This window comes from Myotis lucifugus, unplaced genomic scaffold (assembly GCF_000147115.1).
Source record: "Myotis lucifugus unplaced genomic scaffold, Myoluc2.0 scaffold_59, whole genome shotgun sequence".
NCBI lineage: Eukaryota > Metazoa > Chordata > Mammalia > Chiroptera > Vespertilionidae > Myotis > Myotis lucifugus.
Genome location: NW_005871107.1, coordinates 6,357,498 through 6,374,833, shown reverse-complemented (window position 1 = coordinate 6,374,833; position 17,336 = coordinate 6,357,498). Strand labels below are relative to the sequence as shown.

General features: G+C 44.3%; 1 protein-coding gene across 1 annotated transcript in view; it reads left to right on the top strand.

The window, feature by feature from the left end:
- The window catches only part of IMPG1 (interphotoreceptor matrix proteoglycan 1), a 116,008-nt gene that overhangs the window by 80,422 nt on the left and 18,250 nt on the right, over window positions 1–17,336 (top strand). The window contains 2 exon segments of the mRNA XM_023754312.1: window positions 4,958–5,471; window positions 7,837–8,056. Of these exon segments, the coding sequence (XP_023610080.1) occupies window positions 4,958–5,471; window positions 7,837–8,056 (734 nt within the window).

The following is a 17,336-nucleotide window of genomic DNA, read 5'->3' as shown; positions in this document are numbered from 1 at the left end:
GCCCATTAGGGGTTGGGGTGCCTTCCCCTGTCACGAACAGAGCAAGGCTGATAGGGAGGTTGTGGCCCCGCCCCTGTCACACACAGAGCTGCAGGGCGATCAGGGGGTTGGGACGCCGCACCCTGTCACACACAGAGCTGCAGGGCGATCAGGGGGTTTGGGCGCTGCCCCCTGTCACGCTGATCCGGTGCCAGGAGGCCTCGCGGCTCCGCTGATCCCGGTGCTGGGAGGCATATTACCCTTTTACTATTTAGAATAGAGGCCTGGGGGCCGGCTGGTTTGCCCTGAAGGGTGTCCTGGATCAGGGTGTGGGTCCCCACTGGGGTTGCCTGGCCAGCCTGGATGAGGGGATGATGGCTGTTTGCAGCTGGTCACACACCCTTCAGGGGGGGGTCCCCCACTGGGTTACCTGGCCAGTCTGGGTGAGGGGCTGAGGGCTGCTTTCAGGCTGGCGATTGTTGACTGAAGCTCCCAACCGCTCCTTTTTTTTCTCTTTTTCTTATTTTATTCTGGGCCAGCTTTAGCTCTGGCTCTAGCTCTGAGGCTTTGTATCTGGTTTGTTTGCCGTTCTATAATCCGAAACAATGTATAACTTTCAGCCTCTGAGATCCCGGCAGCTGAAAGCTGGTTTCTACATTTGCAACATAGTACATAGTTGCTTAGAGTTGCAACTCAGAGGCCGGCAAGTCAGGCGGGGAACATTGGAGTCTGCAGTCCCTGGAGCAAGCAAGCCTCATGTTCGCTTCCAGCTGCCTGGCTGCCGGCCGCCATCTTGGCTGACAGTTAATTTGCATAAGGACATGCTGATTAGCCAATGGGAAGGGTAGCGGTCGTACGCTAATTACCATGTTTCTCTTTTATTAGTGTAGATAGTCAGTGCCTACATTACATATCACAGTTGACCTATTTGCTCTAACTATGTTTCCTTTCTGTTTTCCTGGAGTTAATGTCTTCTTTTCTTTTTTTTCATTTACTTAGTTTTCTTTGTACTTTTGCCAATTCTTCCCAAATTTTCCATTTTAGTTTTCCAGTATAGTTTTCTACATCAGGTTACTTACCACTTCCAATTTTCAGAGACCTTCTCTTTCTCTCTGGACTACTACTCTTTAGGTTTTTTGGACAGCTGTCACCTGAGACTTCCCTTTGCTATCATCCCTAGAATTTCCTTACTCCTGAATTGGAGTCCCAGATCCCTAGATCTCAGGCCTTCTCTCTCTGGGCTTATTCTTTTGCTCTGTGGAGCACACTCTTCAGCAGTTTTGTCAAGTTAAAAATTTGGTACCATTTTGAGGGCTTGGTGATATGAGCATTCCATATACCTGTCTCTTGAGACTAATCTAATTTTAACTAGTTGCCTTTTACACCTGGGTTAACTAACTCCCTAAGATACCCCTTCACCATCTTCCTAGATATTTCCCTAACTTATTTTCAATATCCCATTTCTTCCTATCTCTTGGTTTACCCTTTTAGGTAAACACATTCTAGCAAAGGCTGCCTGGGAGGGATTTGTGGAGACTTTGTGTGCTTGAAATATCTTTAGTCACCCTCACACTTGGACTGATAGTGTAGAACTCCATTATAGGCATGCCGCTCTCCCAGCTGTTCCCGGAACATGAAAGACACCCTTCTTTAGCTTTCTCATTTGCATTTGCTGCATGGCTGAACTCTCTCACCTCCTTCAGGTCTTGCTCAAATACTATACATATACTCATAAATTGCCCACCCAGAAATCCCAGCCACTTTCCTGCTTCATTTTACTTCCAGAGCACCTGTAGTATACTATATATTTCCCTTTGTTTATTTTTATTTATCCCAACACCTGGAACAGTGCCTGGCACATAGTAGGCTATCAATTCATTTGTTGAATGAATGAATGAGTGAATGAATGAATGAATGAATGAATGAATAATAAACACTTGTTCTATCCCTATAATATGCCAAAAAGGAAGAAGATAATTTTCTTGTTATGATAAGAATCCATTCATTTGATATATAATTAAGAATTTGCTGATCATGGCACTTGAAAATTGAGATAAGATTTTGAAATCTTTTCCTTTTAGATTTTTAAACATAAAATAGGTGACCACTTGATGCTTATGATTTAGTGTATATATGTGTATATGTGACCCTTTCTGGCAGAATTTAAAATAGCCTTTCATCTGCATTTGTCCTTCACACCTTGCTCACCTTCTTGGCCTTCCTCTGTCTACTGGTGGGGTTCTGGCTGCCCACACTGAGCCCAACTTCCCCCATTATCCAGTTACCTCACTTTGGGCTTCAGCTTGACCTAAGTTCATCTACTTTGGTTTGAACTATTTCATCTGTGGCCTTTGCTTTTTGATTGGGCCCCTGCCCAGAGAGTGACCACAGTAGCCTTCTACTCTATACCTACCAGCTGGGCTTTTCATCAGCCCCCCATAATACACACATATAAATATACCTCACACCCTCACAGGAACCCCACACACACATACTTGAACAGAGTAGCTAAAAAATCAAGTTATTCTGAGTCTGTTTCTTCTGCATACTTCATGATGAAATGAATGGCCTTGGTCTTTAGGACTTCTCCATTGCAGCACAAAAAAACTTCATGTTCCAAATGACCTGTGTCACTGCCATACCTAATTTCTACATAAGAATCTGATGAAGCCCTAACTGGTTTGGTTCAGTGGATAGAGCGTTGGCCTGCAGACTGAAGGGTCCCAGGTTCAATTCTGGTCAAGGGCACGTACCTTAGTTGCAGGCACATCCCCAATAGGAGGTGTGCAGGAGGCAGCTAATCAATGTTTCTCTCTCATTGATGTTTCTAACTCTCTATCCCTCTCCCTTCCTCTCTGTAAAAAAAATCAATAAAATATACTTTTTTAAAAAAGAAAACTTGTGGATACTGCTGTCCAGAAGCTTCTCCTTTAAAAAAAAAAGAATCTGATGAAAATGTAATTACTTAAAATATATTTATAACTAATGGTAAGATTTAGATGATACTTTTATTTCAAAGGAATTGACGATGGCCTTGGTAGTTTCAATATCAAGCCAAGAAAGAGTAGGAGTCTTTTCAAATCACATTTAAATAGGGCTGCTAGATTCAGCAAAGAAAAATACAAGCTACCCAATTAAATTTGAATTTCAGATAAGTAACAATTAATATTTTAGTTTGTGTGTCCCAATGGGAAGCCTATATTTTATCTAGCAACCCTACATTTAAATAGCCAACTGCTCTTATCAGGAAAATAACTTGGACAGGTTTATTTTGGATGTGAATGATTAATGTCAAGTTGCCACAGAATTAGAAATTAATTTTTATTGGTTCATGACATAATACAGGGAACTATTTAATCTGGCTAATGATAGACTGGGTGGTTTAAACAACAGAACTTTACTTGTCACTATTCTGAAGGATGGAAGTCCAAGATCAAGTTGCCAGCTGTTTCCTGGTGAGGACCCTCTTTCTGAGTGCCTTCTTGCCGTATCCTCACATGACAGAGAGAAAGGGAGACAGAGAGACAGGGAGAGATCATTTCTCTCTTGTCTGTTCTTACAAAGGCTCTAATCCCAATAATGTCCCAAATACTGTCACACTGAAGATCAGGGCTTTAACATATGAATGGGGGAGGATACAAACATTCAGTTGATGGCAACGGATTTGAATAAAACTGCAGTGTGAATGCAGAGAGATCTGGGCTGTTAGAAACATCATTTCTCACAGTTGACTGGATTATGGGTGGACACATCCAGGCACCCTCCCCAGGTTAGAGAAAAGAGGGTGCTTCTCTGAAAGCTATGTACAATTCACCAACAGGCAGGTTTTATTTTAAGAAACTAACAAACCTAATATGAGTCCATCTCTCAGAGCTGTTTATCACTTAGAATTTCAGTTAGGGTGGTTGCACTCTAGTAAATTAGCTGACTGAGAGTCCAAAGATTATATCTGCACCCAGACAGTTCATTCATCATGCTTAACATTTAGATTTCAGTACAGCTTCCCCACACATTTGCCAAAATACCACTGAAGTAATCTCAGAAAGCTTGTTTTGATCTGTCTAATGCCCTAAATGTTGTCAGTGATCCTAGATTTAGGTTTATTGGAATATTTTAATAACCCACCAATCTCTTATCTGATAGTTTCATTTAACCACTTTTCATAAACATATATTGATTTTAATTTATCACCAAAGTGGGATTGGACTTCAGTAGTTCAATGTGTACTTACCTAAGAAAGCAATGCAAAATCGTGGTAAAAATTATCAAGGTATAATCTTGTAAAAGTGACAAAACCTTTAAATATTATCAAAAATTTAGCAAGTTGTATGGTGAATATAAAGTTCAAATTATATGTGTAACCAACACCTTTACTCTTTCAATATCATTTTGTAAATTGGCAAGCTATTCAGTCAGATTATACAGTTTTGGAAAAGCATAATTTAAATTTTAATTGTTAAAACCACCAAAATAGGATAACTAGAATCCCCAAAAAGACACAACTGAAAAAAAATACAGGCTTGCATGACTGGGAGGTAAATAAAATGTCTGGCCCAAAACTGCACAGCTAGTTGACTGGGAATTCCAGGTGGGGATGTGGGATGCAGATATATTCAATGCCATTTGTGGTTTGGCACCAGCTGGTGACCTAGTCAGCTTTTACCACCTGGTTCCCAGATATACTGTTTCGGGCTGAGTGTGATTCCAGAAATTCTGGGTAATTGGTCATCTTTTAGTCTCACACATGTAGAAGTTTTGGGCCTGAATAAAATGGTTTGGGGACCCACCTGCTGTCTCCATAGGTTTAGACATAGGGTTGCCTGCCCCTTTCTGTACCAATTTCTTTTAAATATGACATTAAGTCATTGATGTAAATGTTACTTTTTAAAAGTTATCTTTAACTTTGGATTTTTTTTCTATTCTTTGGGGAAATGCTTGGATGTAATGAATTGGTCTCAGGAGCTTCCTCCATGGACAGTTCTTTGTCCTCACCTGCTATGGCCTCTACCTCCCTATCAGAAACTCTTCCTTTCTTGGCTGCATCAAGCATCTTCTCTCTGACTGATCAAAGTGCCACAGACATAGTGTCCATTGACCAGACACTAACCATCCCCACTGATGATTACTCTGCCATCAGCCAATCAGCTCTGGAGATTTCACATTTGCCTGCATCTTCAGAAGACAGCAGGTTGAGCACAGGCAGCCAAGATATAGCCCGAGACTTAGAAGAAATGGACCTATCTAATCCTACTGCCTCCTCTGAAGTACCAGGATTCAGTGGATATGGTTCCACCCCAGACCATTTCTTGGAGAATACCACTCCCAGCCCAGCTTTACAGACTATCACCACCAGCTCTGTGACCATCGCTGCCGAGGGCCAGGAGCTGGTGGTGTTCTTCAGTCTGCATGTGGCTAACATGCCCTTCTCTGAAGACCTGTTCAACAAGAGCTCTCTGGAGTACCAAGCTCTGGAGCAACGATTCACACAGCTGGTGAGTAGGCACTACTTACTATTCTCTGTGTCTCTTCTTTTTTGTTGTTGTTGTTACTTGATACTATAATCACAGGCTGTCTTGAGCAATGCCGGTTGGAAGAGGCAAGCCTCTGATGTGGCTGTCGCTGAAGGCATTCAGCTAGAGTGTTGAGATGGATTCAGATCCAAGAGGCAAGTGAATTCTCTGGTGGACACATGAGCAGACACTGCCACCCAGACTCCTGGGAACAAACTTATACTGAACAACCTTCCCTTATAGTTTTTCCTAATTTAGTTTTCCCAGGAATAATACATAGCTATTCATTCTGAGCTTTGGATTTAAAAGCAGGATGAGCAGACTTTCCCCAAGTTATAAAGTCACTGTTTTCCAGGCTACTGACCATGGGGCTCTAAGCTATGAAGGTCCAGCACTTTTTTTTCAGTCCCCCTTCAGTTTTTGTTTTTAACTAAAAAATGGTTAAATCATCCATGATCCCTAACAGAGAAAATGAGATGATGGCATATACCTGTGATTATAAAACACCTCCAAACTCATGTTTGTTTTGTTTCTACATGTGGGATAAGAAATACATGTACAGTAAGAAATGCTGAATTTCTAAAAATGACAGAAAAAATATTTGTAAGCTTCACATAAGTTAAATTCTTATATAAATTAAAACCACATAAAAACTAATTCTTCAAGTGAACTTTAAAGGAAGACTTTGTGCAGTCTAACCCTGCAGCACCACCCACCATGAGGTGAATAGGTAATTGGGGTAATCTCAGGGAATGGGCTCCCAGTGGACCTAGCACAGTGTATTCCTTAGGGTACATGCCGAGCTGCCATAATGAAGAAACCAACAATATAGTAACTTAAATAAGATACAAGTTCATTTCTCTTTCATTTGGTGGGTGGGACAGCTCCACTCTACACCATCCAGGAACCCACATTCCTTACATCTTGTAACTCTGTCAGCTCCAAGGGTGTTTCCTCATAGTCAAAGCTGGGTCACTACAACCATTTCCACTTGTGAGAAGGGGAAAGAGAGAAAGCCCAGGGGAAGCAATTTCCTAAGCAAGTGATACCAAAGTTGCCCACATCTCTTCTATTCATATTCCATTGGTGGGAACTAGTCACGTGGCCATACCTTGCTGCAAGGGAGGCTGGGAAATGTGGTCTCTAGCTAGGCAGCCTCTTTTTCATGAAAAAGAGGATGGATTTTGGAGAAAGGAGCAGCTAGTCATTTGCACAGTAGGTGAAGACAGGGAATTCCCCCCAGAGCTAAGACACAAAGAATGAATTCAAAGTTAAGTAGGCAAAATCAAGAGAGCCTAAATTGGAAAAAGAAGTTCCAAGCTCTGTGTAAAATTTCATTTCATTTTTTTTTTATTTTCACAATGACCTTGAGGCAAGGGGAGTGTATAAGAATGGGGATCAGGGTCATAGTCAAAATTCTGGTAAGGAACAGGGACGAAATCAAAGCCGGGCGGGGCCCTGCCTGGGAGGTTGCAGCTTGCACCTGTATGCTCCCTGGGCTCATAGGTGTCAGTTCATGGATGAGTGGCTCCCTTTCCGGGCCCAGAACAAGGCAGGTATTGCTGAGTTTCAAACATTTCTGAAAAGAGACCTCAAGGATGGCCATGGCTCACAAGAGGCAGGTGTGGAAGCCTGAAGTACATTGCCCTGGGGCTTACTTTTATATTATTCCATTATAGTTTGGAAAAGGTTCTTAGGGAACCACTTTCTCGTCTCCCTCACCGTTCAGATAAGGGCACTGAGGTACAACACAATGCTAAGTGTCTCAGTGAAGGTCACACAGCTGGTTGGGAACATTCCAGGGCTGACTGCCAGTTCCCTGCTATTTCCACCGTACCGCGTTTGTGTTGACCGTGAAACACAGCCTGCATAAACAGACAAGCTGATGTTTAAGCTGTTGTTTGTTTCAATGGGTCATTTCAAGCTGGTTGCTTCCAAATAGATAGGCCATTTACACAGGCGTAGGGCAGTCTACTCCTGAGCTCAGTTTGGAACATGTTTTTATTTACTTGGATTTTTAAAAAAAGCAAAACTGAACTTGGCATTTCTGCTTTGCTGATAGTATTGGCCTGGTTTTTTAAAATCCTCTGTTCTCACAATTCATTCTGAACAAAACCACTGCCCATCCATCTCAATACACAGACAGAAAGGTGGAAATGTGGGACATGATCACTGCAAATAGATCATTAAGTAGCGGTGCTCTGGTCTCCCGTTAAATCCAAACACACAAAAATAAACAAATAAGTGGAAATGTATGCCTCAGATAATGAGAAGTGAGTATGAACGGAATTAGCAACAGCTGAGCGCTTAGAACATACTTATGAGTAAACCACCTTTTATTTTGCAGCTGGTCCCGTATCTACGATCCAATCTTACAGGATTTAAGCAACTTGAAATACTTAACTTCAGAAATGGGAGTGTGATTGTGAATAGCAAAATGAGGTTTGCTAAGTCGGTGCCCTACAACCTCACCAAGGCCGTGCAGCGGGTCTTGGAGGATTTCCGTTCTGCTGCAGCCCAACTACTTGATCTGGAAATAGACAGCTACTCTCTCAACATTGAACCAGGTAAAAGAATTCCATTCAGAAGTGGGAGGGAGTTTAGGGGAGTTTGTTTGTTTGTGTAAACTTGCAGCTCGACCTTGAGGTCACAAACATCAAATTAAAATCACACTTGATAAAATAATCGTTTGGAATCTATGGATCACCTTATGCGAAAGGTAGAGTCCTAAGACATGCAGGTTAAATTTTTCCTACATCAAAAAGCAAAGAACAAGTGCACCTCCTGCTTCACAAACTGAGAGCTTTAATTTCCCATCAGAGCAACACTTATGCAGAGTTTAAGAGCTTTTTTAAAATATAACCCACAACCAAACTAACTTACATTTTGCTAAAAGCCCAAAACACCTTCTCAGGGAAACGCAGCAACCTGGGGGATTCCTACCTAAGAAAGCTGCCGGTCATGGTTAACCACGGGAATCACCTCTTCCTAGCACAACTCAGGATGAAACTGAACCAGCATCCTGAGGGGGGACATAATCATTCGACCAAAATGCAAACTTGGAAAAAAGCCACGTCGCCCATCATGAAAGAAAGAAGAAAATAATGTCCCTTCCGGTTTCTGCACCCTAGATGAGCTTCCATCTCAGATCAAAACAGAGTTTGATATGAAGAAAACTTAAAAGATATGGGGGCTCAGCCCAAAGCTCCACAGTAGAAAGCGCACATTTGTTCGGGTGAGAAAGCTGTATAATTACCATTGTGACCAGCTGTGCCCAAAGTAGGAACTATTTCCACCATTAGTTTCAAAATTCTGTTTTCTAAACAATTGCAAAAAATGTTTTGTTTGTGCTTTGTTTTGTTTTGTTTTGTTTCACTCCCTGGAGTGCAAGGGTCCAAGGCTCCACATCTACTGCCAATGCAACCTGCCAGTCAGGCTACAAATAACGCCTCCTGATAGGCTATGAATTAGTAAAGTGAATCTTGAACAGCCTCTCTGGCTTTCTGTGGACTAACAATGAAGGCAGAGAGAAAGGCCTTGGGCAAAATCCAAACAAAAAGGCTCAATTGGGAGACACTTATCTTTCACTGAGCAGAACTTGGTGCAACTTTAAGAAAATTGCCTCCTACCTGGTAAACAGGTTCATTAAAATGACAGAGTGCCCTCAGGCACTAAACCTGGGAGTGTTTACCTCTGAACTGGGTGGCTGAGCAAGCCCTCTGGCTCCCCTAAGAAGTCAAAGGCCTCCTAAAGGCTAATAAAATATTGCCTCTCCCCATGGAAACTTTCTCAGAACTAAGAAGGAGCCAGGGGTCCTTGCCAGCTAAGACCAGGAGACCAGTTTCTTCCGCCAATTAAAAATGATAACAGGGACGTGTATAGGGAGAACTTGGAAAGCATAAGGGAGGTGAGGGCCCAGTCGCCCTCTTCCTGCCTCCTTCCAGGAGCTCAGTTTACTTACAGACCCATCCCAACAACATGAGATAGTAAATGGAGGGAGCCAAGTTGCAGCGGGGAGAATGCGGGTGCTACTGTGGGGACAGGCTTCTCAAAGTAGGCCCACCTAGTGGTGCCTTAGAAAGAGGCCAGGGGTGTGGAAGGGACCCTGGTGATATTGAGAAAAAGCACAGAATGCCATTGCCCTTGGAGGGCTCCTGGATGTGAATCCTGTGTGCTAACAGCAGCACTGAACTTTCACAACTGGAAAATGGAAATAGTAACAGGTGTGAGGATTAACTAAAAAATAGAGTCATCCCTCCATATCTGTGAGGGGATTGGTTCCAGGACCCCCAAGAATATCAAAATTTAAAGATGCTCAAGTCCCTTATATAAAACTAGGGGCCCAGTGTACGAATTCGTGCACCTTGAAAGGAACTGTGGGCCACGAGGCTGCGGTAGGCACAGGGTCTGGTCTCGGCCCATCCTCCACACACCTGCCCGGCCCCTCCCACCACGGCCCCGGTCCCCTGTCTGCCACAGCCCCACTCCCACTGCTGCCGCTCCCACGCGCTGATGGCACTGGCCCCGCTCGCACCCGTTAAAGACACGAAGCTATTGGGGCCAGCGCCAGCAGCGGGTGCGAGTGGGGCCGGCACTGTCAGTGGGTGCAAGCGGCAGCTGCTGCCCTGATCGCTCCTCAGGAGCAGGGGAAGGTGGAGAAGCCCTCAGGGGCGATCAGGGCCGGCAGCCACTGCTCACACCCGTTGATGGCACCAAGCGATCGGGACCGGCACCAGGCACTGGCAGAAGGTGCAGGCGGTAGCTCTGGTGCTGGCTGCGGGTGCAAGCTGGGCCAGCACTGGCACTGAGTGCAAGCAGCGGCTCTGGCACCATGAGCGGGTGCGAGCGGCAGCTGCCAGCCCCGATCTCCCCTCAGAAGCAGGGGGAGGTAGAGAAGCCCTGAGGGGCAATAGGGGCCAGCAGCCGCCACTCGCACCCGCTGATGGTGCCAATCGATTGGGGCCAGCGCCAGGCACTGGCAGCGGGTGTGCGCAGGGCCAGTGCAGGTAGCAGGTGCAGGTGGCAGGTGGGACCGTGGTGTGTGGGAGCAAAGAATTTTCAGTAACCACCAGAGGCTCTCCCCGATGACAGTGACTGGTGCCCCGCCTTGGTCAGGCGCCCCCACTCACCTCCTCCACCATCCTGCTGCGGCTGATGACCACCATGTTCCACGCACGCCCCCTAGTGGTCAGTGCATGTCATAGTGACCAGTTGTTCTGTTGTTCCGCTGTTCTATTTGCATATTAGCCTTTTATTATATAGGACTAGAGGCCCGGTGCAAGAAATTCGTGCACGCAGGGGGGAGGTCCCTCAGCCCAGCTTGCGCCCTCTCACAGTTCGGGAGCCCTTGGGGGATGTCCAACTAACAGCTAAGGCCCACTCCCCCCAGGAAGCAGGCCTAAGCTGGCAGTTGGACATCCTTAGCACTGCAGCGGAGGTAGGAGAGGCTCCCACTACTGCCACTGTGCTCACCAGCCATGAGCCCAGCTTCTGGCTGAGCAGTGCTCCCCCTGTGGGAGCACACTGACCACCAGGAGGCAGCTCCTGCATTGAGTGTCTCCTCCCTGGTGGTCAGTGAGCATCATAGTGACCAGTCGTTCTGCCATCGAGCTGAAATTGGCTCTCCGACATCCCCCAATGGGTCCCGGATTGCAAGAGAGTGCAGGCCAGGCTGAGGGACCCCACTGGTGCATGATTGGGGCTGGGGAGGGACCGCGGGAGGGCTCCAGGGCATGACCAGCCCATTTCGCTCAGTCCCGATCATCCAGACCCCAGCAGCAAGTTAACCTAATGGTCAGAGCATCTGCCCCCCTGGTGGTCAGTGCACATCATAGTGACTGGTTGACCGGTTGACTCTATGTCCCCTGGTGGTCAGTGCACGTCATAGTAAGCAGTTGAGTGGCCTTAGCATATCATTAGCATATTACACTTTGATTGGTTGAATGGCCAACCTGATGACTGGACACTTAGCATATTAGGCTTTTATTATATAGGATGGCTGGCATAGTGTTTGCATATGACCTTGCACATCCTCCCGTGTACTTTAAGCCATCCCTAAATTACTTATAATGCCCAATACAATGTAAATGCTATGTAAATAGTTGTTATATTGTATTATTTAGGGAATAATAACAAGAAAAAAGTCTGTATATGTTCGGTATAGATGCAACCATTGTAGGCAACAACATAACTTTTTTTAAAAAATATTTTCTATTCAAGGTTGGTGAATGCAGAACCCATAGATACAGAGGGGACTGTATTTACAACACTTAACATAACTCTCAACAATTGCAGTTGACTAATATAAATGTTTAGTTATTGTGGCAACATCGTCATTATTAACTTGATTAATAATCTGTGACCTGCATAGGGTACCAGTGAGAACAATAACAAGTACCCTGACAAGGTATTTGTGTGGAGGTTGGAACTGAAATTATTTTCACTGATTTCTTATGAGAATTCATAAGAGAAATCTATAGCTTTCCTCTAAGAAGCCAATGGCAGTAGAAATGAGATGGTGCTAACATCAGCTCGGATCCCTGCTGGAGCCAAATTTATGCTGAGCTACCTAATAATGCCCCAGGCTGCCCAGTATACAGTGGGGTAGCGTGCCCAGTTTATCTTTTAATAGGAGAACAATAGGGGAAAGCCAGAGTGTGCTGGACAACCTGAGCAATTGTCTTGCTCTATTATTTACCAAATACTTGGAGAGTGAGAAAATCTAAATGCTTAATACATTGCAAATTCATAGAATGAATGAATGATGGGGAAAGTTCTGCCAAGAAATGACTGTAGTGAGCCAGTAGGACATGAATACTGCCTGAACCAAAGGGCTTGAGGACAGCAGAATTAGAAAATCAAATGTGGATTTCATAAAAGTTAAAAATAAACATCAATGGACTTTATTAACTCCTCTATATAAACCAAAATAGATAAATCCAATATCCAAAAGGGTTCCTATTTAGTGTGATAAGTCACTGTTGCCAACCTGCCCCAAAAGAGTTTCTTCCAATCAACTTTTGGACTTGGGGTACAGGATGTAAGGAGCAAGCAGGAGGGACAGGCGAGATTTAGAGTGGGCTTCCCGACAGCTAGGAATCCTGGGTTAGTTATTTCAGCAAGGACAAAGGATAGATTCACCCACTTAGAACCAGCAAGTGCTTGATGATTCGGCCTTGACCATCTTCTACATGCTTAATACAAAACAATAAGCAGTCATCCACCATCACATAACATGGTAATGTCTGAAAGTCAGTCCCTGCCCAAAGAATCTGCCAATGTGGCCAACGAGGGACACCTTAGAATGATGCTGGGATCAAAGCTATGCCTTGTTCATTCAGAAGGACTTTCTAACAAGCACTTTTCTGATAGGCTGCACTTGGTTGCAAATTCCTGTGAGTCTGGGAATCACTCAGTGAGCCCATAATGAAGAAAGCCCTGAGCTTTCCTTTAAATTCCATTCCATTGAGGCCTGGTGCCTGAGCAGAAAGAGAATGTAGTGATTGAGATTAATACAGAGACTTCTAGTCCCTCTGGGCTGGAGTTGGTGGTGAGGGCTGAGCCTCCTGCCACAGCCAGGAAGACAACCAGCACTGGTAAAGAAACCATTATTCAATGGTACTTGTTAAAGACTGTCTTGGTAGGTGTAGGTACCCTGCAATGGGATCTTGGGGTGAGGGAGGGTGAATGGACTCAACTTTGAATACAGCAAGCTGGAATGGGGGGTGGGGAGGTTGGCTAAACTGACCTAAAAGGATTCTGGAGGAAGGCAGGTCAGGGTGATCAGACATCACCTGGGGGATGTGGAGGATGAGAAACCTGCTGAGGTATTGAGGGTGATCAGATCTGGAAGGTGGGGGTGGGGGCATTCTAGCTAAACCAATTTAGCAGGACTTGCTAAAACTGAGCAATGAAGAGACAAACACGGAAGACCAAACGTTGAGGCTGAGTGGAAAATTTCAGGGGAGGCTGAGTAGACTTTGATCAAGTAAACAATCTTTGTCAACACCAGGGCTGAAGAGGAGGGCACCAGCCACCCAGGTATCAGGGGCAGTGGTACAAGCTACCTTTGGGGGGCGGGGGCTGCTGAGGAGAGGAAGGTGGCCACCCAAGCGTGAGCCATGGTCAGGGACCTACTCAGATACAGACTCATAAACACCCCCACCCTCATTTTCACCTTATTCACAGCTCCTCCTCCCTGTTTATAGCCTGTTCCAATCCAGGCAGAGACAGACCAAAATCCCAAAACACTCACAACCATTGCTTCTGAGCAGAGCTAATTAACTTCTCACTTCTATGAATCTGCAGAGCTTATAAAACTTCTTGAACCTGAAATTTAAAATGTCGTTCTAAAATAAACCTGTGAAGTGTTTCTAACATCAGTTCTCCTGTCCAATTTTAGTTTGGGGAAATACGCACAAAATTAGTATTTTGGTTATGGAAGAAATGGGTGTCTAGATTTTAAAACAAGAAAAAATATGCAGATAATTTTCAATAGCTTTTTTCCCCTTTTCTAAAAAAAAAATCTAGAACATGGCAGCTCTTTTGCTCCTAATTTTTCAGCGCAACTGAGTGACCCAGATGTTCTCCTTCCGGGATATGTTTGAGCCTAAGCTGTCATGGTGACTGACAATCGCTCTGATTAAAATGTCCTCCAAGTACAACCAACTTATCATGATGCCTCTCAGGTTCCTGGACCCTGAATGAAGATAATTACTTCAGATTCCCAGAGAACAAGGATTCAAATTCTAGTTTACACAGCCCCCGACTCTCTCCCTGGCGTGGTCTTTTCAGCGGTTAAGACTTGGGTTGGTGCATGGCAGTGCCCATCCCCCAGCATGGAGTAACAGAACTCTGAGGGGCACTGATCGTCGGAAACCCAGACAATACCAGAAGGTCATTTTAGCAAATGCAAGACACCTCCCTGATCCAGATTCTATCTTGCCAGTATTTTGCTTGAACTCACTGGCGTTAGTCCAATCTGTTGAGAAAACTCTCCTTGAAAGAGAATTGAGAGGGGAAATCTTTAGAGAGAAAAGGAGCAGCTGCTGGAAATACTGTGTGTCGGGATTGAATGCCCAGCTTTATCTATGGGAGAGGACCTAGAATCTCGAGAATCTATCCTTGGAAAAGGGAACGGCATCCTATAATTTTAACCCTTTCCCAATCAGGATGGCCAAATACAGCAACACTGAGTTCCTGGGTGGCTTACTCCTTGGCCCTTTTCTTATCACCTTCTTGGGAGAAAACGGAGATTAGCCCTAAAACCATACAACACTGGAGGTTCTCCCACCTCCTGTCCACTGTCCCCCTAGCCTGGGAGCTGCTGTCCCTAACTATCCTGTTGTCCCTAACAACCCTTGTCAAAGAATAACCCTCAAAATATGAAAATCATGAGTTTCATACTGATAGTGAGCATATGTTAAAGTTTATTTAACTAACTGATAAGGGAATTATTAGGTTGACAAATCTGATTTAAAGGGTATATGGAAACAAAAATTTTTTTAAATGCTTTCATTAATTTTTGTTGGGGTTTTTTGTTGTTTGTTTGTTTGTTTTAGAGAGGAAGGAAGAGTGAGAGAGAGATAGAAACATCATTGAGAAACATCCATTGGCTGCCTCCTGCATGCCCTACTGGGGAGAGAGCCAGCAACTCAGGAATGTGCCCTGACCAGAGATCCAAGGGGTGAGCTCTTGGTGCATGCATGGGTCAATGCTCAAACACTGAGCACACCAGCCAGGTGAAACAGGAATTTTATATAGCTAGAGAACAAAGGAGAGTTATGAAATACGATTGTTAAGCTGAATACAAAACAGAGAACACAATCATTGTATGTTATCTGTTTTCTATAACTTCTAACTTTTTAGAGTTGTGAAATGCCATAATCAATAGTAAATGATAAGTCAAACAAAGTTATTGCCTCCTAGGGTAGGGCTCAGCCGAGTATTTCTTAAAGAACTGGATATCAAGTATTTTAGGCAAAATTGGGGATATTATGAAGTGGTAAACACTGAGAAACCTAAAAACCATACTGAGCTTGTGGGCTGTGAAAGAGCAGACAGCTGGCTGGGTTGGCCCATAGGTGATCCCTGTTTACTAAGGGGACTGCTATTGCTCCAGCGTGACATTGAAGATCATATGGTCAGCTTTTCTCCTTCATTTCCAAATGTTGGATGATTTTTCTTAAACCATCAAAGATTTCTCAGCCTCTTAGTCCCTCTGGCCTTTGTCTTTGCTGTTATAGAAAAGTTAGACAAGTAATTAATAATGCAACCGTAATTTGGATCTCTGTTCATTCAGACAGTCAGTAAGCACTTAGGGATCACCTGCCAACAGTCAGGCACTATTCTAGCCACCAGGACCCAAAGGTGAATGGAACGAAATGTCTACCAAGAGAAAAATGCACATACACAAAAAGCTATAATACAGTCTGCTAAATACTATAGTCAGGATATGAACAGAAAGGTTATGAAGCACAGAGGAGAGAGCAATTAATTCTACAGCGGCAAGGGGATGCCGTGGCAGGCTTCCTAGACAGATGGCAATATGGAGTAATGATACCTGGGTATATGATGATGGGGCCCAGGCAGAGAAGGGTGGGGGGAAGATGCAGACATTTCTGGGAGAGAGATAGAGAGCTTCAGTTATTCCACTGTGATGGCAGCTTTGGATACACAGCAGGGAGGTATATGGGAGCTCAGCCTAGAAGGAAGGACGAAGCATGCTAAACCAGCTCATTTAAAGCCAGGTTGTGATGCCCGGCCGGTGTGGCTCAGTGGTTAAGCGTCAACCTATAAACCATGGTTTGATTCCAGGTCAGGGCACATGCCTGGGTTGCAGGCTCGATCCCCAGTAGGGGGCATGCAGGAGGCAACCGAAAAATGATTCTATTTCGTCATTGATGTTTCTCTCCCTTCCTTTCTGAAATCAATAAAAATGGTAGTGTTTTTTTAATAAAAATAAAGCCAGGTTGCCTAAGAGCTCCTGCTCAATCTATTTGCATCCACTTAGGTGTGCTATTTTCCCTTTAAAGTTGAACTTTAATAAAATTTGTAAAACTCAAAAAGTCTTCAAACTTAATACTAAACAGTCCTTAAAGTATTCTCAAGATTATAAAATAAAAACATATAGTTGTTTATCATTCATAAAATACTGCATATTTGGAAGATACTTAGAAAAATATATAACTAATAACAAAGGCTACATAGATAAATCCCTTTTTTAAAATGTTTAAATGCAAACAAAATTAAGCAAAGATGAATACACTATCTTAAGGATACAAAAATACTCCAAAAATTGTTCTTTTTTTTTTTTTTTGGTAGGGGGGAGGTGGACCAGTTTTAAGAAAATGGACATTAGATCAGCTGACCTCTGGTCTATAAAGTAGGTGTCTAGAGGCCAGAAACAAGGCCAGGACTGAAAATATACATTTGGGAAAGTATACATTTCAACTACACAACTTGAAAACTGAGAACAGGTGAAAAATGGCCCAGGGCAATGTGTAGAGCAGGAGGCAAAGAGAACTGGGAATGGAACTCTGAGACTGCCCCACACTTAGTGGGGAAACAGGGTTGTGGGGGTTGAAGAGAACAGGAGAAGGTGCTGCAGAAAGACACGTCAGCAATCTCTGCCGCTGTGAGTGAGCGTGGATGGAGGTCAAGTTGACAGCTCGGAGGTCATTGGAACACTTTGCAGAAGAAACCCAGTGGAGCGGCAAGGGCCGGCTTTCCGTGAGGTTGGGATGAGATGGAAAATGAGAAAGTCAGCCTGCCCTGTCCACCTCCTGTCTTGCAGCTTGGAGCAGGGCTCCCACCCTCCCGCCGGGACTGGGAGGCGGGGCCGCTACT